General features: G+C 37.1%; 1 protein-coding gene across 4 annotated transcripts in view; it reads right to left on the reverse strand.

Moving 5' to 3' along the window:
* Positions 1 to 26,036, reverse strand: part of HEPACAM2 (HEPACAM family member 2) — a 38,708-nt gene extending 12,672 nt beyond the window's left edge. The window contains exons 1-6 of one of the 4 annotated variants that reach the window (XM_047097496.1): positions 25,958 to 26,036; positions 25,491 to 25,556; positions 21,373 to 21,378; positions 18,421 to 18,774; positions 14,527 to 14,811; positions 3,482 to 3,778 (exon numbers count right to left, since the gene is read on the reverse strand). In XM_047097496.1, coding sequence (XP_046953452.1) covers positions 3,482 to 3,778; positions 14,527 to 14,811; positions 18,421 to 18,774; positions 21,373 to 21,378; positions 25,491 to 25,556; positions 25,958 to 26,036 — 1,087 coding nt within the window. Of the gene's footprint in view, positions 1 to 3,481; positions 3,779 to 14,526; positions 14,812 to 18,420; positions 18,815 to 21,372; positions 21,379 to 25,490; positions 25,557 to 25,957 lie in introns of those variants that run through there. The other 3 variants (XM_047097498.1, XM_047097497.1, XM_047097499.1) reach the window with 3 other exon arrangements.
* Between the last annotated feature and the right edge of the window lie 288 nt (positions 26,037 to 26,324).

Raw genomic sequence — 26,324 nt, forward strand, 5'->3', positions numbered from 1 at the left:
ATCACTTTCTCTGGCCTTCCTCTCCCCAACTGAAAATCTCCAATAAAACTTTTGATTCTTTCCTGACCTTGTTATTTTCTTTCCTTATTTGTGATCTTGGAGTCATCTTTGACTCCTTTGTCCATTGCCCTCCACAGCTTTTTGCTGAAACTTTCTGGTTGGCCACCATGTTATGTGCCTCACTAAAAACAAAAACGTTCATCTATTTCTTAGTACTAGACTCTGGTTACACCAAACACAACTTGGCTCTGAAAATATCTCAGAGGCAGGTATCTTATCCCTCAAAATTCTCTACAGATCTTAACATAGATTGCTTCTCAGAGTGTATGATCAGTAAGTGCTCAAATGGTAGTTACAAGTGATGTTCATTTTTTCACTGTAGGTTAGTGTATATTTAATCTCCATTGCGGAGATTCATTAATTTGGAAAACTTAAAAAAAATCAAATACTTAAAACACATCAATACTACTCATTTTCTTTGGCATTTGTTGCTGTTTGAGTTAAAGTTCTGTGGACATATAGGAGTTGAAAAATAGCTCTAAAAACCACAAAAAGGTCACTAATGTTGACAACTCTGAATCCCTCTGAAAAATAAGCACCTGCTCTTCTTATTTACTATAATAACAAATACCTGGTCTTTGTACAGGTCAAACAGGTTTTTTATATTTTGCAAAAGGCAATTATTTGATATAAAGACTGTAGCTGTCTTTGGGCGTCAGTAATAAGATCTTAATCAAATATTGGGGGCTTCTGATATTATGAAAATACCTTAGCCAAATATTAATGGAGAAAGTTCAGGCAGTGTGAAAGTTGTCAATGTGGTATACAACTACATATTGGAGCTATGTTTTCATTTGCAATGAGCATAAGGAACAAGTCTAAGATGACACCCAGATTGCTAGTCAACTACTTTATATGCTTAATTATGGCTTGCTTTAAAATTATGTTTTGGTCAGCCACTGAGGCTAAGAGCTGGTTAATCCTAATAAAATTTCAATAAAATAGAAAGCAAATGATGCACCTTAGCTGTTCATATGCCTGCTGTGTATATTAAGCTGTGGTCATTTTGTTAGCAGGAATTTTTTTTCAGTTGGCATTCTCAATGCCTACCCCAGTATTTGGCCAATATTAGGTGCTAAATAATGAATAAATGAGCGTCAGATTTAGAGCACCCTAAACACAGATACGCTTTGGGGAGCTATAAAGGAAATAAATTATTATCTACTTCCCAAATGACACATAACTCAGGTAAAAATTCTAGAGCTGCATTGTCCAGTATGGTAGCCACCAGATACACGTGGCTATTTAATTTATTTATAATTTAAAATAAAATTTAAATATTTAATAAATAACATAAATTCAGTCCCTCAGTTGCAAAGCTAAATTTAAATGCTCAAAAGCCACTGAAGCCTGCTTCTGATTCTGTGTCTCCCTCTCTCCCTGCCACTGTGCCATTCATGCCCTGTCTTTCCTTCTCTCAAAAATAAAAGTAAACATTAAAAAAAATTAAATGCTCAAAAACCCAATGAAGGTAGTGGTTACCATACTGGCTAGTGCAGATCAAATATTTCCTTCACTGCAAAAATTTCTATTGGATAACACTTTTCTAGACAGTGTGGTATTTTCTTCACATAAAAAAATAAAACTTCACCATGACAGTTATACAAATTCCAATATATTCAGGTGATTTCACAAATATGAATACATTCAACTTTAAGGAATCATGGAGGGATTCTATCCACTATGTATTTCTTTATCAATTTGTAGTTTGTTATAGTCTTAGAATTCTTGGTGGCTTTTTAATAAGCTCAAAAGACTATAGGGGAAAAAGAAACACCTTAAACACATAATTACCACACTTGTGCTTGTTTAATATTCAGATTCCTAGATCCTACCTTCAAGGTCCTGACCCAATAGGTCTGAGGTGTCTTAATGAAAATACATCATTAGACCTCCCCAGGTGATTTTGATGCGCATGGCCCAATAGCTACATATTAAAACATTTAGCCTAAGAATTATAAGGATTATATTCTTGCTTCATTTATTCAACAAAATGTATTAACTCTTTCTATATCATGGGCCCTAATCTAGACACAAGGGCTGTAAAGACAGAGAAAGAGAAGATATCAATTGAGAAAGTATTGTTTGGTGTTACCTTTTGCTCACTTGTTCCTACACCACTAATAGGCACCCTAGCCACCCATCCCTGCCCAAGCCTGCTGTCAGGTGTTCCCCAGGTGGATACTGACTTGTCTTTATGTGCAAAGCTGAGTCCAGGAAGGACTTGATAGTAGCAGTAGAAGTAGTAGAGGAAGAAGCAAAAGGAGAAAAAGGTGGGGGATGAGGACAAGATGGAAGAGGGGGATGAGGAGGAGGAAAGGGAGAGGGAAAAGAAGAGGGAGAGGAGAAGAAATTCAGGAAAGAAGGAGAAGGAATAAGGAGAGAATAAAATGGGTTTAAGAGGTAGGAAGGAAGGAGAATGGACAAACGTGGTGATGGGATGCTGGGCACAGCAATAAGCAAGAGAAAGGGGTCTGGAGTTGCATTTAGCTTTCTGGTTTAGGTTGGTAGACAGCAGGGCCATTCACTTAAACAGGGAATACAGAAATAATAGTTATTTGGGGGAAAGAAGATGGTTCAGTTTTGGTATGTTGGACTTATACACTGCCTCTGGTATTTCAAATGGGAGATAATCAGAAGGTAACTGAGTATACAGTTTTAGAGCTTTAAAGATATAGATTTGGGATGTACTAGTGTTATATGAAACCATGGGAGTGAAGGAAATCATATAGGAAAATAAAATCATATTACAGAGAAGAGAAGGCTTAAAAGGATGGGAATTTGACAAGCATACATTTTTGGGCAGTGATATTTAACTTTTTGTGGATCAATAGGCTTTCTGAAAAATCAAATTTTTCTGAAGAATTTAGAATTAATTTCTAAAGAATGTCAAATTTCACAGACCTACAAAATTTGTAGTTTCCAAGGTGTTGAGACCCTTGTTGAGAACTTCCACAGATTGCAGGTGTTTAAGTGATAAAAGAGGAAGGGAGGCCCATGAAAGACAATGAGAAGAGGAGTCAAATTAGATAGTAGGAAAACCAGATTTCCAACTCACTGAGATTTATTCACCTGAGCTAATGCAATAGCAGATATAAACCCAGTTTAAATGAGTAAACTGCTTCTCTTATGTTCCTGTTTGTAAAATCAAGAGCATAAATGCATAGAGTCATTTATTGAATTCCCTTTTTCTTCATTGTCCTTGAGAGTTAACAATTGAATCCCCCCTCCATTATGTTTTGGGTTTTCTTTCTTTGACTCATAGAAGCCATGGATTAGTTTACTCAGGAAAGAGAGTTTCTTAGAGTTTATCAACAATCCACAATGGCTTTCTGTTCCACACAGGTATAAAATTGGACTATTAGAAGGCCAGCATGCATTTGTGTTTCCTTTGGATCCTTGCCTTTTATGTCACACTTACCTACAGAAGTGATGATGACTGTGAAATGAGCTTCATCTCGCCGTCCAGTTACATTGTTGTAAGCACAGCACACATAATCAGTTGGCTTCTGGGCTACTTTCTCAGATGTAACTTCCAAGCGAGGTCCATGCTTGATGACATATGTTGTATTGTCAGTCCTCCGGATCCAGGAGTAGGTGTTGGGGGGGTAAGAATCAGCAGAACAGTAAAACAAGATGGCTTCTCCAGTGTCAACAGTAAACACTTCCCCTACTTTTAGCCCTTTGTCAGAATTAACTTGAAGTCCATAAGGTCCATCTGCATTAATTGAAAAAGGAAATAAAGGGGTGGCATAAATAATCACAATATAGTTATAGAATTTTGGAGAGGTTAGCAGCATTTTACTTTCTATGAAAGTCTTCATGTTCAACTTGGCAGATAGATCCTCATTTAGATTCCCAATAAATCATGAGGACCTAAAAATGTGTTATTCTGGTATCCACAACAATGGAAATTATTTGAGGTGTGATTGAACTTATCTGATATAGTGAAAGGCTTGAAACTTAGTGTGTAATTTCAGAGACATTGCCATCATAACTGTCATGCTAAGTTTTGAGTATTGATACGTCTGCAATCATGTTAGACAAGTTCCATCTTTCTTAAAACAGAGTTGCACTTGAAAGCACTTTAAAAAATAGATTATGTCCATTATTTTCTCATTGACAGCCATATTTTGAGTATTATCTGTTTTTATTCTCAGTTCTAGGATAAGCCATTCAAATATTTATAAAATACATAGTTTCACATGGAGCACAAATTTGTGCAAATAGATACAGAAGTGTCCCATTAGCAGTTAAAGAATTTTAAATACTCCTCCCTGCAAACTAAGCTTAGAATTCTATTTGGAAAAATAATCTCTTTATTATTATTAACAAATATTCATTGAGCATCAGTAAACTATTTAGTCATGGATATCCCATGGTGTTTGTCCTTACTGCAATATTCTTGTAGCATTTTGCTATTTCTATGGCACCAGAATGGCTGCAGATAAAGACACATTTCCCATTGCTTTCTTCCAAAAATAAAGACAGATTTAAAAATTTTCCCAGCTAGATAAGTTTTTCTTGTTCAGTCTAAATCCTGGCTTCTATTCTAAAAACTTCAAGGTTTAGGTATGATTATGTTCATTTTTCAGCTGGTCATAACCAATATTTATTGGCTACTTTCCATATAAAGGCACTTTAAGTACTTACACAGACTACCACATTTAATCTTTAAAGCGACCACATGAGGTAGATGTTATTCCCATTATAAGATGAAGGAAGAAACATTTAAAAAATTTATTTTCCCATGGTCACATAGCTATTATATAGCAGAGCTAGGATTCTATAATATATGTATTTGATCATTCACATTACCTCCCCAAAAATGTATGTGGCATAATTTTCTGTATCAGAACAATTTCTTATTGTATAACTATATTATTAGTTCTATAATAAGTAATTATCTAATTACATATTAATTCTGTACTCATTTAATCAAGTAATAAATCAAAAAGTCCTGTTTGAGAGATATTGTTAGATGGTATATTTAATATATGAGAGAAAAAAAATGTGTAAGACACAGTTCTTACACTCAAGGAATTGGTAAACTAGAAAAGGCTATGGGTGGTTTGCTCAGTAATAACCTAGTCTCAGAGTTCTGACTTTTTTTTCAATATTTATTTATTTAGATAGAAAGATAGAAAGTGCAAGCAGGGGAGAAGCAGGGGTAGAGGGAGATAGAATCCCAAGCAGGCTCCATGCTGCCAGTACAGAGCCTGATGCTGGGCTCAATCTCACCAATAGTGACCTGCACCGAAACCAAGAGTCAGTCGCTCAAACGAAGAGTCAGCCAGGTGCCCCAAGGTTCTGATTTTTTTAAAAAAATGTACTGACTCTTCATCTCTCATTGTATGGAATAATATGATATAATGATTATACAGTAGTCATTATCAGTTATCACTACATTTAATCCTGATTTTGTCAATTGTTAGTTACGTGTTCTTCAGAAGTCATTTAAACTTTTAGATCTCACTTTTTTCACCTTTACTATGAAACACTGACTGGATGAATGGTTGGCAAAGTTCTTTCTACCTTTGAAATACCTTTGAGTGATTAATGATATGCTAAAGCTATTTTGGATACTGACAAGCCAACCTCATATTTGCAGATTCCCAGAGTGGTTATTATGTCAGCATTTTCTGACCGATCTATCATTGGAGAAACACATTTCCTAAGATAAAACAGGAACTGAAGATGCAAAACAATAAATTATATTTAGCTAGGGAACATGCACTTTACACATACTTGCTTCCTAAAGACACAGACATCTGAAGGAAACTTACAGGTCTATATATATATATATATATATATATATATATATATATATATATACATGAGATGATCCTGATTTCAGGAAGCGAACATAGAAGTTAGTATCTTCAAATTTGAAGTAATCAGGAACAGGAGATGAATAATTAAAGTGAAGAGAAATGAATACCCTTTCCTGTAACTGTACTAGCTGTACTAGAACCCTGTCATTTCAGCCTATGATACAGTCTCAGGGGGAAAACCACTCTTTCAGAAGTGTGTGCTAAATGGAACCCTTTTATTCTGAATTCCGCTAAGTGTAGGTTGTATAACGGAAATGAAAAGTTGTTTTCACTCACTCGACCAAAATCAATATTGAGATGTTACTGTGTGCCTAATATTGTTCTAGGCATTGATATGTTACCGTGTGCATAATATTGTTCTAGGCATTGCGGGGGCAATCTGAGGTGTGATAGACAGGATTCCTGTGGCTATTCTCCCGGGCTCAGTGCAGCAACAGCATCCCCTTACATTGTCAGCATTGATAGAACATTAAAGAAGCAAAGACCACCAACTGGTGGGTATTGGTTATGCTTCATATTGTAGGAAACCAAGGGAAGGAAACAACTAAGGTTGGAAGAGCAAGAGACCCAAGTCTGTGCACAAAAACTAAAGTCTGAGAGAGCTTTTCTGTGAGCTGTGATAAAGAAGAGAAGTGTGGTCATAAAAATACAGCCATTCAGTTTAAGTCTCTGTTTTCACTGGCTTTCAGAGTTTGTAGAATGTGAATATAAAAACAAATTGCTTGATAATTTGACACACATAAAAATGAGTGATATTCTTTTCAGTGTGCTGATGTTACTCGAAACTTTTTGAGAACTCCTCAATTGGAATTGCCTTAGGATCCTGCCACATAATGGAGTATTCTCAAAAATAGTAATTCTTGGGGCGCCTGGGTGGCTCAGTCAGTTAAGCGTCCGACTTCGGCTCAGGTCATGATCTCACAGTCTGTGGGTTCGAGCCCCGCATCGGGCTCTGTGCTGACAGCTCAGAGCCTGGAGCCTGCTTCCGATTCTGTGTCTCCCTCTCTCTCTGCCCCTCCCCTGCTCATGCTCTGTCTCTCTCTGTCGCAAAAATAAATAAAAACATAAAAAAATTAAAAAAAAAAGAAAAAAATAGTAATTCTTTCATTTTGTAGAGTGGACTCAATATGTAAAGGAAGTCCACTGTCAGAGCCAAGTGGTGAATAAGGTTAATTACCTAATTTAATAATATTGCTCTAGTTTCAAATAAAATATGCTTATAAAGAAAGGAATCTTAGCATATCTTTCCTGTATGCATGTATATTTTGATTTTGCTACTTCCTCATTTGTTGGGTTTCATGATTGGCATAAACTTTTCTCCTCTGCCTTAATTAAATGCTATATCTGACTCTTCAGAGTTAGCCTCAAAATCCCTCAAACTCTCTCAGCCCCCATACAAACATTTCTTCCAGTTCCTGGAATCTAATACATTGAACCATTTAAATTCCTTTCTTCTGATGTGATTTATTAAAATGTAACATATTTTATCTGATTATACAAGAAATATATGTTCATTGCATAAAACCCTAAAATTCAGAGAATCATGAAGATGGAAAGAAAACTTATTTGTAATTTTACCATTCAAAGAATGAATATCCATATTTCAGTGTATGATTTTTAAATCTTCTTTTTTTAATTTTTTAAAGTTTATTTATTTATTTTGAGGGGGGGAGGGGCAGAGACAGAATCCCAAGCAGGTTCCATGCTGTCTGTGTGCAGAGCTGGGGGTTCAAACTCATGAACCCATAAGATCATGACCTGAGCTGAGATTAAGAGTCAGACGCTAGGGGCGCCTGGGTGGCGCAGTCGGTTGGGCGTCCGACTTCAGCCAGGTCACGATCTCGCGGTCCGTGAGTTCGAGCCCCGCGTCAGGCTCTGGGCTGATGGCTCGGAGCCTGGAGCCTGTTTCCGATTCTGTGTCTCCCTCTCTCTCTGCCCCTCCCCCGTTCATGCTCTGTCTCTCTCAGTCCCAAAAATGAATAAAAAGGTTGAAAAAAAAATTAAAAAAAAAAAAAAAAAAGAGTCAGACGCTTAAGTAACTGAGCCACCCAAAGCACCCCGATCTTTAAATCTTCTATACTTCTCTCTCTCTCTCTCTCTCTCTCTCTCTCTCTCTCTCACACACACACACACATACACACAGATTGCCTTTCTTTCTTTCTTTCTTCCTTTCTCTTGCACTCTGCACTCTTCACTCTTAGAATGTTTTTTCTTACTACACTATGATGTTATTTCCTTTTGAGCACTTTAGTCTGTCCATCTTTTACTGTGAGGTGTAGCCTAATACATTATTCATCAGAATGGGCAATCCAATTGAAGACATTTGGAGTGATTCAACCAGTGTGGCCTCTGACATTGAAAATGAAAGAAGGATAATTCTATTTTGACTTTGGATTATGGTTTAGTTTCTTGCCTGTGGCAGAGAACTCCCAGTAGAATTAAACCCTTTGCCTCAGAAATGGCTGTTTACTAAGTGACTTATAAAATCACATATCATCTGTTCTTTTTCACAATTTATGACTGGGCGGGAACAGTACCTAAATTTCCATCATGATGCTGCTTGCCACCCTGCTTGGGGAGCAGATGGTAAGTATTTACAGTGAATGACCTTTTTTTTTTCCCTTTAATTTTTATCACTTAGAGTACTTCCCTGCAGCCGTGCCATATGTTGCACACAAAATACAGTGGTTACTGGGTTATTATTCACAACAGAGCTGGAGGGCATAGACATTTCATGAACTACAAGTAGGTATTTGTCTGAATTACTGACTTGACGTTATATTCCACCAAATCCAATACCAGGTTATGACATCATGACCTCATACATACATGGCCAATCTTGACAGATTCTGTTATACTTTTTCTGCTAAAATAAAAAAATAACTCCTGCTTTCATGAAGGAAGCTGTCATAGAAACAGTGCCTTAAGAAAACAGAGTAGTAGATTCATACTGAAATTCTAAGTTATGATGTAGACCTCCATGGGAGAATTTTGCAATATGACATTTTTATTGAGGAACTTTTCTAAAGATCAGAAACAAACACACAAAAAAACAAAAAAACAAAATGAAAGGCCAAAGCACTATAATTGAGAAGCTGTTATCTTATTATGGGAATTTAGCCTTGTTACAGCATCCTCAAGTAACCCTGTAATTTGAAAGGGATATGAGGAAAGCTGTTCCATTTTAGTCAAGTTCAAGAAACTCGTATTGAGTTGGTTAATCTGTGTCAGGGAGTATTGAGATGAATAACGCAGAGCTCCTACTTGGGATTGGGGTGCTTATGAGCAGAAAGACTCCAGTGCAGTGAGTGCCAGGAAAGATGGTGCTACAGGAGTACAGCAAACCTCTTTGCGACTCTGAAGAGGTGAGACAAGGCAAGGGCAGATGAGCCTTTCTGGGGAAGATGATACTGTGAAGGAAGAGGAGAGTGCAACCAAGTAAAGAAAGGGAAGTGGGAACATCAACCAAGGCACACATTCCCAGTTTTCATAAAATGATATAGACTGCAAAAATAAGGGTGCCACATCAACAGAAAGGATAAATGACCAATATTTCCATTATATATTTTATTTAATTACTGTAACCCCAAATCAAACCAATACAAACAAAAACAAACAATAAAATGGGCTAAAATAGCAACAGAAAGAAAAATTTAAAAATTAATGAGTCTGGGTTGTGTTTCTATATGTTATGTAATAAGTAATAATTATTTAGCACAAACTAGACCATGATGTTTGATTTTTGAATCAAACAAATGATGAGTGATTGAGTGAATAAAAGAATGAATGAAGGTCAGTAAGATGAGATGTTGACTGAGTGAAGAGTTTTGCATTTGAATGTAAAATTAATCAAGAAAGAAAATTAATAATACTATATTCACAATTACCTCTTAATAAGACTAGTAATTGTTCTTAAATAATTTACATAATTCATCTTTATAATGTGTGAGTGGAACATACATATGTACATTTTCTAAATGTTCTTCTTTCTACTATCTGCCATTAGTCTTTAATCATGACTGACATTTCTCTGTGAGATTTCCATATACTATATCTAAAAGAATGTAAAGAAGGAAGTTCAGTCTATAATAGAAGATATGTTCTGCGAAATCTGAATTTATTCAGATGGGGATAGTTTAATTCTTTAAAATAACACAGGATAAGAAAGAAGATTCAAGAGTTTAAAGCATATAATATTTAATATTTATAGAAAGGATTATGATTTTTCCCTCATTTTTACTCTTTACACATGGTATATAACCATATTCTATGGTAATAATGAGATTGGGGCATGAACTTGTACATGTCAAAAGAAAAATCTTATTCTTACTTTGCCAGATTAAAGTAAATGATATAGCTAAACAAAAGTGTATTTAAAGATGCAAAAGATACTTTCATGTATCTGTGATTGTTTATGCAATTTCCCCCAGGAATTTTTCATTTAAATCTATGGCTAGAGTTTAGAGATAGGCAAATAGATGAAGAGATAGATAGATATAAGAAAGAATTGATGTAAAGAAACTATTTTCATGTAAACAAAATAACGTATGTTAACCAAAGGTAATGTTTGGGAAAGACAAATGTTCTTCTCAAGGTATTTTTTCCATTTTCTCTTTGCAGGCATCTTCTAAATTACCCAAGCTCTCCATAACTTCTTGCTGCCATGTTTCCAATTATGTCAGAATAGTTTTGGCACAAGGGAAAAAAACAAGAAATAAAAAAGGAAGAAAAAAAAAGCTAAGATCATTGAGTTCTTCCTATGTGCTGCTCAGTGGCTTCTTTATTCATAAAATCTCACCTAATCCTCCCTATCCCTCTTGAGACAGGTATTAGACTTACACTGAGAACTGTAGATAAGGAGATGAGGACATGGGATCACTTACACATCCTGCCAATGGCAGAACCAAGGCTTTAACTGAGGCAGTCTGAATTTTCAGCTCAGGCTCATCACTACTGTGCTCTGCACTGCTCTCCCAAATGACATGATATTAACTAGAATTTAATGTGATTGAAACAACAGATCATCAGTTAATAAGGAATGTTCCACCATAAGCTCACTTGCTACTGCCTCTCATCTCACTGAATAATGGGAAGTTCCTTGGGATTGATATTCAGTGGATGATATCTGGATGGTTTAATATCTGGTTTTGCATTTTGTACCTTGTATGTGAAGGTAAACCATTTAGACCAAGCAATAAACAATGCAAAGGTTTATCTACATAATCCTAGATTTGATATACTTGGCCTGTTCATATTTTTTTCACTGTGTTTAAATAATTTCAATACTTAGGTCTGTGCTACTTGTAGTTGAATGGAAGTGTTAATTCATGTCAGAAAAACTTCAGTCAAGAATATGACTACACTTATAAACAGACCACACGAAATCTGAATTTTTCACTCCAATGCAATTGTCGTCATGCAGATAGGCACAGTTTATACTTTCTTTGTGAATCTATTTCTCAGCCTACACTTTAAGACAGACAGAACATTTTCACAATGTTATCTGAATATAAAATTATATAAAACTGTAAACGTTCAGCCATGAAAATAATGCCATTGTCAAACACAATATAATTAATGACCGTAACAAATCTTAAGTAAGTTGCTTGGAGTGTGTGGCATTTTGGTATTTCTTGGTAAAAAAACTATAATTTCCTTCTTCTTCAGCACTTTTGAATATAATTTGGGGAATGGTTAATCTTTGAGACAATGCATTCTGGACTAGGGTGGACTAGGAGTTAATCCTCTTAGGTTCCCCTACACCAAAAATGAATTATACAATGTATGAAGTTTGTTTTCTATTTCTATGTGAATAATACTTTTCAGAAAAAAATATTTCAAATTGCTCTTAGATATGTGTAGTCACTCTTTATAGTTCAAAACTGATGACTTTTTTCTCTCTGTATTGTAGGTCAATATGTCCTAACTCCCCTTTTTTTCCTTTCCTATATATACCATTTCTATAATTGTATGATGTTCGTGATCTAACTTGAAAACGTGCTCTTTTGGCAAACATTTTTTGATTTAGCCTAGAATATGTATGTCTAAGTATTAGCTTATAGACCATTCTCTAGTCTTTTTATATTTGGACGTTTGTTTAAAAAATAATTTTTCCTCATTGTTTATCAAATAATACCCAGTGTTCAAAGCTCTCAATGATTTAACTCAAACATATCTATCTGACCGTCTAGCCTACCATGCCCCTTGCTGTATCCTACACTCTAAACTGGACCATTTGCCTAACCTTTGACCTCTGCTTTGTGTTTGGTTTCCTGTAGTCCCCATCGCCTGAATGGTTTTTGCAGATGTTGCCATTGCCCCAATCATACCCATACCCAAAGGTCCATCTCAAATTTCACCTTCTCTCTAGCCAGAAGTAATGTTTTCCTTCTCTGAATGAAATTCATCTATAGTCTCATAATATTGTAGTGCTAGTAATGGCTAACAGAGTACTGACTATGAGCCAGTCACTGTTCTAAGCGATTTACATGTAGTAACAGATTTAATCCTCACAGTAACTCTATGAAATAGGTACAACTATTATTACCATTATTTGGATGAGGAAACTGAGGCACAGAGGGGTAAGGTAGTAGATCCAGGATTTGAATCTAGGGCCCTGGCTCCCGAGTTCATGTTCCTAGCTACTGTGGTCCTTTGTATACTTCCCTATGGTATCTATGACATTCTATTTTATACACTTTATTGTGCACATTTTCTCACTTCTGCTGTAACTATAGAATAGCTTCCAGTTCCAAGATTCAATGATTTTGTTTTTATCGGCTTAATTTTGCTGGTTCAAGCAAACATAACTGTAAACCTGAATCATACCACTGCACTCCTCTCCTTGCAGTCGCTTTTCCTGCTCCATTGCTGGAGCTCAGTTTTATCTAGTTGGAAAAACCTACATTTGGTACATATGGTGCTTTTCTCCAAAAAGTTAGTAACACACTTCCTCAAGAGGGCTCTATCAATTTTCTATTGAAGAAAATAGAACTGACAACATAAACAGCCTCTGTTTACTGAATGCTTGCTTTGTGTCAGTATTTGGCTATTTTTCAGACAGTACCTAATTGAACCACAGCCATATGGTGAGGCGGTTTTAACTATCTCAGAAAGGTCAAGGAATTTTTTTTTTAATTTTTAAAATATATTTATTTATTTTTGAGAGAGACAGAATGTGAGGGGCCGAGAGAGAGGGAGACACAGATTCCAAAGCAGGCTCCAGGCTCTGAGCTGTGAGCACAGAGCCCAATGCAGGGCCTGAACCCATGAACCATGAGATCATGATCTGAGCCAAAGTCAGATGCCCAACCGACTGACCCACCCAGGCACCCCAAGGTCAAGGAATTTCTTAAGTTCATATGGGTAATGACAGAATCAGTTTACCACTTAGGTCTGTTTACTTAAACACTAGGCTTTAGGCCTCTCCTAGTATTATTATACAGATATACTTGAAGATTAAGTAGATACACTTACCACGCTTAATTCTGCCCTATGGTTCACCTAGCTGAAACCTCCACCCTCCTGCCACAGGGGTGAGTTTTCCTTTGCCATACCTCACTCTTTATGTTACACTGTTGTGACTAATGCTCTAAGCTACATAGTGACTGATATGAAGGCTTCCCAATATGATAGGTCATTGGTTCTCAACTAGGGGATATTTTTGTACCCCTCCCCACACAGGGGACACATAGCAATGTCCAGCAACATTTTTAGTTATCATAATTGCAGGGGGTGGGGGGGAGGCCAGGGATGCTGTTAAACATCCTATAATACATAGGACATCCCCCACAACAAAGAGTTGTCCAGCCCAAGATGTCACTAGTGTGGATGTTGAGAAACTCTGTGTGAAGCTGAAATTAGAAGGCCATATTAAACATATTAGAGGTGGTGCCATGGAATAGAGGGGACTGGGAAAAATAATACAATAAAGAAAGAGGGATCTTGGTTGGGTTAGGATAATAATATGACATAAACTGAAGAGTTTGATGAACTTACCTCTGTATATGAGATTAAACAATAACAGCAACAATGACAGAAGAAAAGAACCAAAGAAATTGAAATCTGAAGTAATTACTGATCCTCTGAGAACCTTAATACCTACTTTCAGAATAATTCAGGTTTTTCTGACTATGATCCTTCCCGCACCCAGCCTCTAAGAACGGAGATGAGAAAATGGGCAGAGAGAACAGCCATAACCTGGGATACAATACCCATGCATAATCTGGGAACATTCTTTCTGTGGTCAGCAACAGAACACACCCTCTCCCACTTTATAATCGCAAGTTCTTTGTCCTTGGGTTGGATAAATTAGTCCTTCAGCATGGTTCTGGGTTTTTGAAATTGAGGTTCCTACTTGCTACTGGAAGTAAGGTCACACAATGGACTAAGTCAGAAAATGTAGCCTAAAAGGCCCATGGCCGGTATCTCAACCTGAACTTCAAGAAACAGGGTTGTGCTATGAGCTGTATTTCCTGACAAGGCAGTGTATAGAAAATGTAATTACAACTAGTACTGTATTACAGTAGCTTAAAAAACAAATGACAGCTGGTATTGATATTCTCTGTGACGACAACCCTTGTGTAAACTACCCAGAAGAAAATGCATGAGTACGTATTTTTTAAAAACTTACAATATATGGTAGGCATAATGATGTCACTTTCCATCTCACTGACAGGATTTTTCACCAGGCAAGTGTAATTCCCGATGTCTTCTTTGGTCACTGGAGCAATATGAAGCGTGTTGTTTTGGAGAGAAAAGGAGGTGGTAGAGCTGGTACGGACAGGTCTTTTGTTTTTTAGCCACTGGTAAGCCACCCGGGTGCCCTCTTCCACGAGGCATGTCAGGGTCATGTTCCCCACATATTCCACAGCCCCAGAGGAAGGATGAATCTGTACCACTGGCTTTGTGACAGGATCTGCAATATCAAAAGAGACAAAAGTGATTTTTGCCACCACAGAATTATAATACAAATCTGTGCGGTCTTTTAAATACCAAATCCTGGGGAAATGAATCTAAAATTTTACATTTTGTAGATGTGGACGGTTCAGAAGATAAAGAAGAATAAAAAACTAATGGAAAAATGCAAAGTGATAAAATACAAAAATATCATTCATACCAGAAATAACTAAATTCTAGAATGTACTTTTCAAGGATTTTCTAACGAAAACCTTTACTTTATAGATAATGCAGTTAGTGTAGAGAACACCAGCTTCCTTATTTCCTGTGCATTGTACTGTCTCCAACACCATAAAGGTATATATACTCTCACAGGCAAATTTTAACAAGACATTTCCCTCTTTTTGGTTTGTTCTAATATCTCAAGAGCAGCTGGTTGGGATAGATGAACCTAAATCTTTATCCACTATCTGAAAATATAAAGCTCAGATACATTATACTTGTGGAATATTGAGGGAAAGTTTTAGAGAATCACATGTTCACCACTTACTTTTCTTTCTTTGTGAGTGAACTAATTATGTTTTAACTGCTGTGGAATTGCAACATTATGTTAGCCACTTTACCAAAACCAAAGCCTACATTTCAACACTGACTCAGTTTGAAAATAGGATAAAATGTGTTATTGCAATTACATCCCATTAGAGACATAAAAGACAAATTCAATAGTGATTCCTGTTGGAACTTCAAGTCATAGGAAAATAGTTTCATGTCATGAATCTGGTACATAGTACTATTTGTCAAATGAACACATTTCCAAGAATGAGCAAATATTTCCTCCCTTGGTTTTCACTCTAAAATTGTTGGGTAAAGGTTGGAATTATATAAGTATCCACAAATACTTTCAGTAAATTTCACTAATCTTTGAGGTTGTTGGTTCTGTTTGATAAAGGACAGTGACTTGCCCAGTTACACAGCAGTCAGTGACAAAATGAAGAGAGCTGCATATCTGATTGTGTTTCTCTTTTGCATTTTGGAGAGATATGCATTTCATAATCTTCCATGCATCATCACAGGACACAGAGAGAATGAGATGGTATATAAGTGAGAAATGATTGACTCTAATGTTTAGATTTCAATTTGCTATCAAGCTTTAAATTGGGGTTGATGCATCTCTGCAGGTAAATTTCTCTTGACTCATGCTCACATTTTTCTATACAGAGAAATGTGCAGTAGAAAACAGACAGACCCAATCCTTCAGCCTAGAGAATATAGGAGAAAATGAAAAATAAGGAGAAAGGTGGTTGAAACAGTTTGCAGGGGACCCGAGTAGCTCTGAAGCCTCTAGCCTTTCTTAATATGAGGACAACTGAATTTGTCCATTCAATTTAAACTTTTTATTATTTTTGCTTTTATTTTAGAGAGCAAGTGAGCAAGGGAGAGGGGCAGAGGGAAAGAGGCAGAGAATCCTAAGCAGGTTCCACACCCAGTGCACAGCCCAATTTGGGGCTCAATCCTATGACCCTGGGATCATGACTTGCACTGAAATCAAGAGTCAGATGCTCAACCAAGTGAGCCACCCAGGTGCCCCCAGTTTAATCTTTTATAGTTCCTGGTAAGAACAAAGGATGTGGATGGAAAAGCTTTTCTTTACATTATTATGATTAAAAAAGAAAAATGAGTTGTGTATATCTATTACTTAGGAAAAGCTTATGTTTTACTTAGGAAAAGCTTATCTCTCTGTGTGGAAATAGATGTGGTATGGCATAAGTCAAATAAGTAATGTCAAGGTCTTATGTGGGGAAAACCAATCAGAATAGACTGTGATCATAACACCTGCCTTAAAGAGTGTGACTCAGATGTGGAAGTTTCCTGGGAAGATTTTTTTTACATAGATAGACCCTAAACCCCTGATATGATTTTTTTAGTTGCATTTCCCTAAACAGATCCAATTTACTATATATTAAAAAGTAATGGATATTCCATTAAGTTTTAGGGAGAGATAGGATACTACTCAGGAGAATTTCATGAACATTGTCTCCCTTTTCTCTTTTCATAGTTGCTCTGTAGGCATCTGCTTTCACATCCTGTGCCTTTGCTTCCTTGCAGTCTCTCTGGTCTCCACTCATTTACCCCATGCACACTTACTGAGTGCCTACTAATGGCCAGTATCAGTTTTTTGGTACTGAGGACAAAGCTGTAAACAATAAAAGGTCCCTGTTCCCATGGACCTCATGTTCTAGGGAAAGAAGAGAAATAATAATCAAATAAAATCTAGGTGGAAATAAGTGCTATGAAAAGAATAAAGCAGAACTCAAGATAGATAGTCTCTCTCTCTCTCTCTCTCTCTCGCTCGCTCTCTCTTTCTCTCTCTCTCCTATTTGGAGGAATGAGGTTATACTTTCTATAAGGTGGTCAGGAAAACCTTCACAGATAAAGTGACATTTTGGCTGGGACCTAAAGGAAATAGAGGAGGGAACCATGCTATTATCTAAGAGAAAAGCAATCTAAGTAGATCGAATAGCAAGTACAAAGGCCCTGACTTATAAGGCCCTGACATCTACAAAATGTTTGTCCTGTGATAGGAAGAGCTCTGAGGCCAGTGTGGTAAGAACAGAGTGAGTGAGGGGGAAGGGAGGTAGGAAATGGAATCAGAGATGTTGGGTATGCTGCGGGGGCGGGGGGTGGGTAGTCATGTGGGCCCTGTAGGACGTTGTTAGTACTTTGGCTCTTATTCTAATTGAGACAGAAAACCATGGGAGGATTTTAAGTGTCAGGAGGCTGGAGTGTAGGCAGAGAGATCAGGTAGCAGGCTATTAGGGATAGTCCAGGTCAGAGCTGGTGGTGCGGTTGAAAGGGGTGGGAGAGGGGGTGATAAGAAGTAACTGAACTCTACATTTTGAAGGTAAAGCCTACAGAGTTATTAACTTCTTGCCTAGATGTGGGATACGAGAGAAAGAGGGGGTCAATGGTGATGCAAAGTTTTGTCCTGAGCAACTGACAGAATGGAGTTAGTACTTACTAAAATGGAGGGCATTTTAAATACTAACCTGTTAAATAATCAGGTTTAAGGGGAGACATCAGAAGCCGTGATTTGGACACCGTATATTTGAGGTACGCTACTTATATACCTCATTAAGGAAAATAAATGTGTGAAATTTAGCTGATTCTACATTCCCTCAGAGGATTATTTCCAGCAATTTCTATTGTTCCTTAAGTATGGTCCTTGAGCAAGTCTCATCCTCCCGCAAACTGTGTGCCAAAATAGAATGTTCATGTGACAAAGAGGGCTCTTCCTAGAGCGTGTTCTGATACTGAGAAAATAAAATTTCCTCCATATTATTATATCAGTGACTTTATCCTTGATAGTTTCCAGGCAAACAAATAATAAGTTCTACTCATTCCTTGATTACCTTTAGTTGGGCACTGTGTATATATTTCACATGCGTATACTTTACATGTGCCTCATGAGATAGATAATGTAATTTGTACCTGAAACACTGAGGCCTTGGGGGTTAATTAATTGCCCAAAGTTACAGAGCCAGGACCTAAAGCCCACATGGTCTAATCTCCTGAGCTGTTACTAACTGCCATGCTACCCAGCTGCCCACATCACTGATAGTGGACTCACCATCAACGGTGACTTGTATCTTCTGACTGGCTGAGAGAGTTCCATTTCCCTGAATGTTGACCTTCACGATGTAATTGCCTTCATCAGTGAACTGCAGTGGGTTGATGAGCAGAGATGCATTGGGTGGCATCATGGTGAACTTGTGTTGGTATTCCAAGTCGGGAACCACAGACTCATTCACAGAGCCCAGTAAATATTTGGGCATTGTGTGGGGTCTCTCAAACAGCCATATGATCTGGATGTCTGATGCCGGAGTGTGGAATCCATAGTGCACAGGGAGGTAGAGGGCCTGACCCCTGATGCCATGAACGGTGCGTGATGGCACTGTCACTTTCAGCCCCAAGCAAGCGCCTGCTGTGAAGGAAAGGAAAGTTGTAATGATCCTGAGCCACATTTCACAATCTAAGGGGCAATACAGAGAAAACCTGATTAGGTGATAATGCTTACAAAGGAGAGAGGCTTCTAGGTACTGACCATTCTAGTACCTGTTACCTGGAGAGGTAAATATTTGTCTCTCAAACCTTCTGCAATTTTAAAAACCCCACCCAAAGACTATGTTGATTGAGTGATTGAGTGTTGATTGAGTTGATTGAAGGAAAAGCAGAAGTTATTATCTTTGACTGAGAAAAGGAGAACTGGGAAAGATTATTAGTTCTGAAGTCCAATGACACCTCTAGAATTATGAAACTGTGTTTGATTCATATTATATCATAATGAAACTATGTGATTCAAGAAACATTGAGGGGCTACTTCCTCCTCAGAATCTCCCTCCAAAGTCTTCTGAAATGGCTTCTAGTCTATTATTGGAAGTTTTAGCCTTTAGCCAAAGCCTTGTCACATGGAAATATCCCAAGAAGAGTGGCATGAAGCCATTACCAGTTATGATCAATAATTCTTGCCCAGAAACAGGAACCTGGTGTGTGTTTGAGGAACAGCAAGAGGCAGGAGCAGAGGGAACAGAGTGGAGGAAGAGTGTGGTAGGACATGAGGTCAGCAAGGTGGTTGGGGCCAGATCAGGCGGTGTCTCATGGTCACAGCAAGCACTTTGGCACTTTTTCCGAGTGAGATGGGGATTAAACTGGAGTTTTGTGAGCAGACAGGGATATGACATTTCTCCTTCTTCTTGACTTCCTCCTTCTCCTCTTCCTGCTCCTCCCTCTTCCTCCTTCTCCTTCTCCTCCTTCTCCTTCTTCTAGATATACTCTAGCAGCTGTGAGAAAAGACTGAGATAGGGGCAAGAGCAGGAGCAGGGAGACCACTTAGGAGGTGACTGCAATAAAGTAGGCAAGAGATATTTGTACTGTAGACCAGTATGGTAGTAAAAGGTATTGTGAGAAAGGCTGGTGATGCTAACAGGATTTGATGGCACATTGGGGTGAAATACAAGAAACAAAGAAGAGTCAAGAATGAGTCCGAGGTTGTTGGTATGATCAACTGGAAGAATGGATGTCATTTGTTAATGGGCAACTAATAAATTAACCATGGGGAAGACTGAGGAGAATAGACTTTTGGTGGGGGGGGGGCGCAAATTGGGAGTCAGTTTTGGATATGTTCATTTTAGAAGCCCATTTGACATACAAGAGGCAATACTGAAAGGATATACTGGGAATGAAAGCTTGATTAATGTGGGTTTAAGAGAGAATGAGGGCCTGGAGGACTTGGGGGGATGGAGTTCTGCTAATGCAAGGCCCTGGCTCCCAGCATCCTGCCTGCCTGAGTTGTTTGGGCCCATGCACTCACTGCTACATCTGCAGGTTGCTTCCTATTTTCTGGCACCTGGAAATTTCCACACCTTTACCTTGAGCCATGATATACATTTTTAAATGTTATGTAGCACTTCTGTGTGTTTGCAATTGAGACTACCATGTTGCTAGAATCCTAATTAAAAGCTGTTTGCTTCAACATCCTCATTTTATTTTTTAAATATATTTTTTATTTTAGAGAGAGAGAGAGAGAGAGAGAACAGGGGAGAGGGGAAGAGGGAGAGAGAGAGAATCTCAAGTAGGCTTCATGCTCAGCAGAGAGCCCAAGGAAGGGCTTGATCCCAGTACCCTGGGATTAAGACCTGAGCCAAAATCAAAAGTCGGACACTTAACTGACTGAGCCACCCAGGCACCCCACAACATCCTCATTTTTTCTTAAATGTTTATTTTTGAGGGAGAGAGAGAGAAAAAGAGAGAGAGAGAGGGCGAGCAGGGGAGGGGCAGAGAGAGAGGATGGTACAGAATACAAAGCAGGCTCCAGGCTCTGAGCTGTCAGCACAGAGCCCAAGGCAGGACCTGATCTTGTGAACCATGAGATCATGACCCAAGCTGAAGTCGGACGCTTTACCCACTGAGCCATCCAGGCACACCCTTTCTTTCTTTTCAACATCCTCTTTTTAAAAGGGAGTAGTATACTACCAACATCATATGAACATTTGAAATAGTGGGGGAGAGAATGGGTGGAATTGAAATGTGAAATATTTTGAACAGTGAGGGGAAAAAAGAATGGAAACTGCAGACAGTGAGTATAGACAATATTTTTGGGGAGTTTTGCTGTGAAGGGGAGCAGAAAAGTGTTCTGTTCCTTCTTCTGTTTCTTTGAATGGGTGCTGAACACTATGTCTGTAGCTACTGGAATGATCCACTACAAAGAGAAAACTCGATGAAGCCAAATATAGATGAGTAAAGGTGGAATAAAATCCTAGGTGAGGAAAGATAAAAATTTGGGTACAAATAGATCTTACAATTTCAATTTTCTCGTATAAAAATAGTTCTTTTCTTTTCTTGCTTTCCTTTTTCACCCCTACTTGAGAGACGACCTTTAAGCTTTCTCTAAGTTGTGTTATAAAAAGGCCACCAGTATTAGGAAGGGAAAGGTAGAAAGGTCTGTTTGTGCAATGATTTCTTTGGAGAAATGGAAAGATGTAGGCCTGTTACTATAAGGAATCAAATTTTACCAACAGTAAACCTCTCCCTTTGCTTCCCAGGATAGAGGTGAGTGCAAAGGTTTCCATCATTTTGGTCTTTGGCTAGCTGTTGGTAGAGAGTGAGACCGGGGTCCAGCAGGAAAGTTAGAGAACTCAGCAGAAAACATAAAGAGGAAGATTACAGAATGTTAGGGGGAGAAGGAACTCCTAGGTGCTCACCAGAAACTGACTGTATGGACTGAGACTTAGGTGACTATCTGGGCAAAAGAATTATGTGTCCTATAGTCTCCTTAGTTTCTGTATTTGTGATGGACTTTGTAATTTTTTTTTTTTTCTCCTGAGAAAGGGCTGTGCCTGCACATTCATTTTAGTGATTTGGTTTGTAACAAAGGAGTTACAAAGGTATAGGATTTGCTTCTGTTTTCTTTTCTGGCAAGTGCAAGAATGTTTAATTTGTAGTTGTTCCTCATCTGAATCATTAGAAAAAGAAGGAACTGGTGCTAGGAATTCTAAAGAGGAAATAAAGTGGATTGCAGAAAAGGAGTGGTGGTTTCTGCAAGGAAATCATAAGAGAGAGAAAAAAGAAGAGAAAGTGAATCTAGGACTTAAACCTCATAATGATTGTGGTATGTGAAGCAGGGGTCAACAGAAGAGAGTGAGGTTCTTCAAGTCACAGATTCAGAAAGACATTGGGCATTTGGATGAGGGACTAGTAAAGGAAAAGATTCTTCTTAGCATCTGTGTTATCTGCACAAAACAACATGCATCTACATGCTTTTCATTGAAAGTGGGGCTAAGAAGCTTGGACACATTCCCGGTAAGCAAGAAATAAAAATCTTTTGTATTTGACACTTTGTATTTGACTACCTTACACTTGAAGGTGAAGGGCCCATATTTAATTGAAAGGGCCCAAAGAAATTTGAAGTATTGAGTCTCAGGTTTTAGTCTGCTTATGAAGTCACAAACCCTGGATATCTTTTAATAAGGCAGAAACTCTGTTTTTTTGCCAAGGAACCATGGGGGATGGTGGGAATCCACATCATTGTCTTGAGAATGCCCTGGAAAAAGCTGTGTGGCTGCTGACTTACAACTCAGGAATTGCCTTTGACAGTGAGCTCTAGGTTTAGATGGCGTTCTTGTTTGGGGAAGTCAGCAGTCCTTGTGTAGGTTTTTTTTTTTTTTTTTCCTTTTGTATTTTGGAAAAGGGAAGAACTGTTTTTCATCTACTTTTTTTTTTTTGATAGTTGTAGTTGTAGTTGTAGTTTAAAGAGTAACTGAGATTGTAATAGTCTGAAAATGCTTGGGAGGCACTTTACAAATATGGAGTGCTAGCATGACTGGAATAGAAATGTTGGTGACTTTTGTATCTTGAATCAGAATGTTGAATAATAAGTACAAAAAAGACTGATTGGAGAGTCTATAACTGGAGTTGTGGAAAGCAAATGTTATTTAATAAAAGATTAAATACAATACAAATGTTGCAGCCCAGGAATAATAAAACTACTTTAGAAGAAAATAACATTTTATACAGCATTTATAATAATTGTTTAAGGAGGGTTAACTAGTTTTTTGAGCTATTTGGAAAACTGTGTCATGTAATAATGCCTTAAATAATATATTGCTACCAATACCTCTGAATGTATTCAATGTTTATAATATCAAATGATATGAAATCATATCATTTAAATTGTTTTCAAATATGTGTGATTTTTCAAATATACATATGACAGTGAGAGATAGCACAGCTATTATAATAGCTTTTTCCTTAGACCATCTACACCATTTTTATCAGATAAATTATAGGTAGCACATTATAAGAATATCAGCAAAGAATGTAATTCACTTCATACAGTAACTTATCTCAGCTACTAAAATCTTTTCATTTTGCAGGAAAGAACCTATTGATATGATGTAATCCTTACATGTAGTAAACTTTAGTGAATAAACAGATAATTGGATAATTCCTCTACACTTTCAGAACACACACTTTTTGCCATTGCTGTGTGTCACACACAGATGTGATGAATCTGTGCTGTCAAAACAGTAGTTTATTAACTTAAAAAAATTAGCTTCATTTTGAAAATTTCTCAAGCTCTCTTTTCTAGTTTTATGAGAAAACCTAAAGAATTAAAACTACTGATTTTAGAAAGTTAACCTCTGTATGAACAAATAAACTTTAAGAAAATAAATGTAAAAAATTGATGAAATTTTAATTTCCTTTGATATTCCAAATAATTGGACTTAAATAAAAATTAAATTTTATTATTAGAGTCACTAACACCTACTTCCTAAATATAAAAAAGGAAAACTCTTAGACTTTTTGCATATAAGGCATTATACTAACTTGGAGAAACATTAATAATCTGAGGTACAATATTATAGCAATAATTTCACTTTTAGAGACTCCCTTAAGCTGTATAACAACAGCACTATAAAAGACTGATCCAGTGGTAAGGAACACTTGAAGTCATATTGTGAAACTTATCTATATTCCAGCAACAAATATTCCGTAGACTAGTTGCACTGTATTGGATATAAACATCAGACTTCAAAAAGTGACCTCTAGCTGTACCTCAAAATAGTTGGCATTTACTTCCCCTTTATCATGTATAATATTAGCAAGCATAACACAACTATTGTTGACTGAAAATAAACTCCTGTATCTTTAGAGAAAATAGAAATTATGGAGTTGTACTTTGAGTAGACTTTACAAACTACATTTTGGGCTTCAAATTAAAAAAAAATTTTTTTTTAATATTTATTTATTTTTGAGAGACAGAGAGAGACAGAGCATGAGCAGGGGAGGGATAGAGAGAGAGGGAGATAAATCTGAATCAGGCTCCAGGCTCTGAGCTGTCAGCACAGAGCCCGAAGTGAGTCTTGAACCCACGAACCACAAGATCATGACCTGAGGCAAAGTTGGAAGCTTAACTAACTGAGCTACCCAGGCACCCCTTGGGCTTCAAATTTTTAAGATTTTTTTCAAAAAGAAAAAAACAATCAGGGGGGCACCTGGGTGGCTCAGCCAGTTAAGTGTTTGACTCTTGATTTTGGCTCAGGTCATCAACTCACTATTGGTGAGTCCCACATCAGGCTCTATGCTGACAGTGTGGAGACTGCTTGGGATTCTCTCTCTCTCCCGTCCTACTCCCCTCACGCACTCTCTGTCTCTCAAAATCAATAAATAAACTTAAAAAAAAAGAAAAAACAATCAGATATCCAATATTCTAAAAGCAAAAAGATTTCCACATTACATATGGTCTTTACAACACACTATCAATGGAGAAAAGTGAATTTACATATGAATAACTTAAGGGATAACCGCTTTAACTACTTATGAACATGCTATTTCTCTAAAGTACATTTTAATTTTATTTTAGTCAAAATCTTCAAATAAATTGTCTATAAGTTCTTCTTAAAGCCAATTACAAAAATATCACTTAAGGAAATGGCAGCATTCCTATTGTTATACAGTTAAAAATAAGTGGGGGCACTGACATGTAGGATACTTTCAGAACCCAGAAAAACGCACAAAGGCAAGAAGTCTGTTATGGTAATTGTTTATTTTTTCTAAGAATTTCAAAAACTAAAAACTAGATGGGCTTGAGTTTGACAACATAAACACTGGAACAATCACAACTATGGGAAATTCAAACACTTCTTAGAAAAATTTACAACTGAACATTTCAAATATGTGGGATATATACAACATTAGGCATAAATTTGAATAATAATCACATTTATAGTGAAAACTATAACAAAAGATACCAGTGAAAGCAAGGCTTGAAACTACTGAAAAAGGCTAACACTTAAATTATTTAGGTAATCTGTTCTTATAATTTAAAGAATAAAGTCTTTTTTAAGTCCCTATCTATTGACTATAGATAAAACAAGAAATGAACTTGACTTTTAAACCTGATAAGTAGGAAGAATGAAAAACAGAACACCTAGTGAAAAAAATTGACATAAAATATTAGGAATGTTGAAGGAAGACTCAAACTCTAAGACTAAAGAGGAGAATGAGGGGAAAACAGTAAAGTCAAGAGAAAAAAATAGGACTAGCCATTGGGCAAAGAGAAAGGCTAAAGGTATTTGGAGAAATTATACTTAACACATTTTTCCCTATTGTGTATAAAATATTTTTTGTAACTTTGAAAACACACCTTTTCTGCATTTTGTGATAGGTAACTCAAAATGAAGTAGAGCTGACAGTTTACTACAATATCTTTAATTAAAATCATTTTCATAAACTGTTTCAAGTTGCACTAAAATCAGTCACAAATTTATGGCCTATGTGAATACTTGCCAAAATAGAATGCATTAAAGACTATTAAATCTATATGTAAACTGTAAAAAGAAGAAATTCATTCAGTTTTTAGGTCTTTAATGAATGCTGTTGACAATAAATGTTGTTCTAAGAAAACCACAATCATCTACTTATTGAGCCTCATTTCTCCTAAAATGTTCTGCTTCTTTTCTGGAACAAAGTGTGTTATTGTTTAAAAGGTTCTGAGCTGTTTTTCAATTATCTGAGTGAATCTGCAGCTTAAAGCAAATATTTACCTTATGCCCACAATTAAAGAAAACCCAAACAACAGCTGAAACACAATTCATGCAGTGCCTTACCTAAGAGAAGGAGGTATATTTTGCACTGAAAGATCCCAACCGTGCTGCTGAAGGACTCCATGAAAGCATCCTGTCCCATGCATACAGTGCCCTGTTCCTGGTGGCAACTTGGTTCATGGACCAGCAGCTGGTGGTTTATTTGCTAGGGAAATTAGCAGTGAGGTAACAGACCCTATCCTGTCTCTTGCTTCTGTGATTTGAATACAGAATGAATGTGTATACAAAGGACACAGGGAGTGGGAACACCTGTTATGTGCTCTGCAAGAATACCGGCTTATGACTTTAGAACAGCTTTTTAGCGATTATCAGACTATCAGTAATTGTCAGTGTATTTCATGAATCATTCTTAGTTATTAATAATCACATG

The sequence above is a fragment of the Lynx rufus genome, unplaced genomic scaffold, assembly GCF_022079265.1.
Source record: "Lynx rufus isolate CCGP_SWC_20201006 ecotype Redwood Valley unplaced genomic scaffold, mLynRuf1.p SCAF_4, whole genome shotgun sequence".
Lineage (NCBI taxonomy): Eukaryota > Metazoa > Chordata > Mammalia > Carnivora > Felidae > Lynx > Lynx rufus.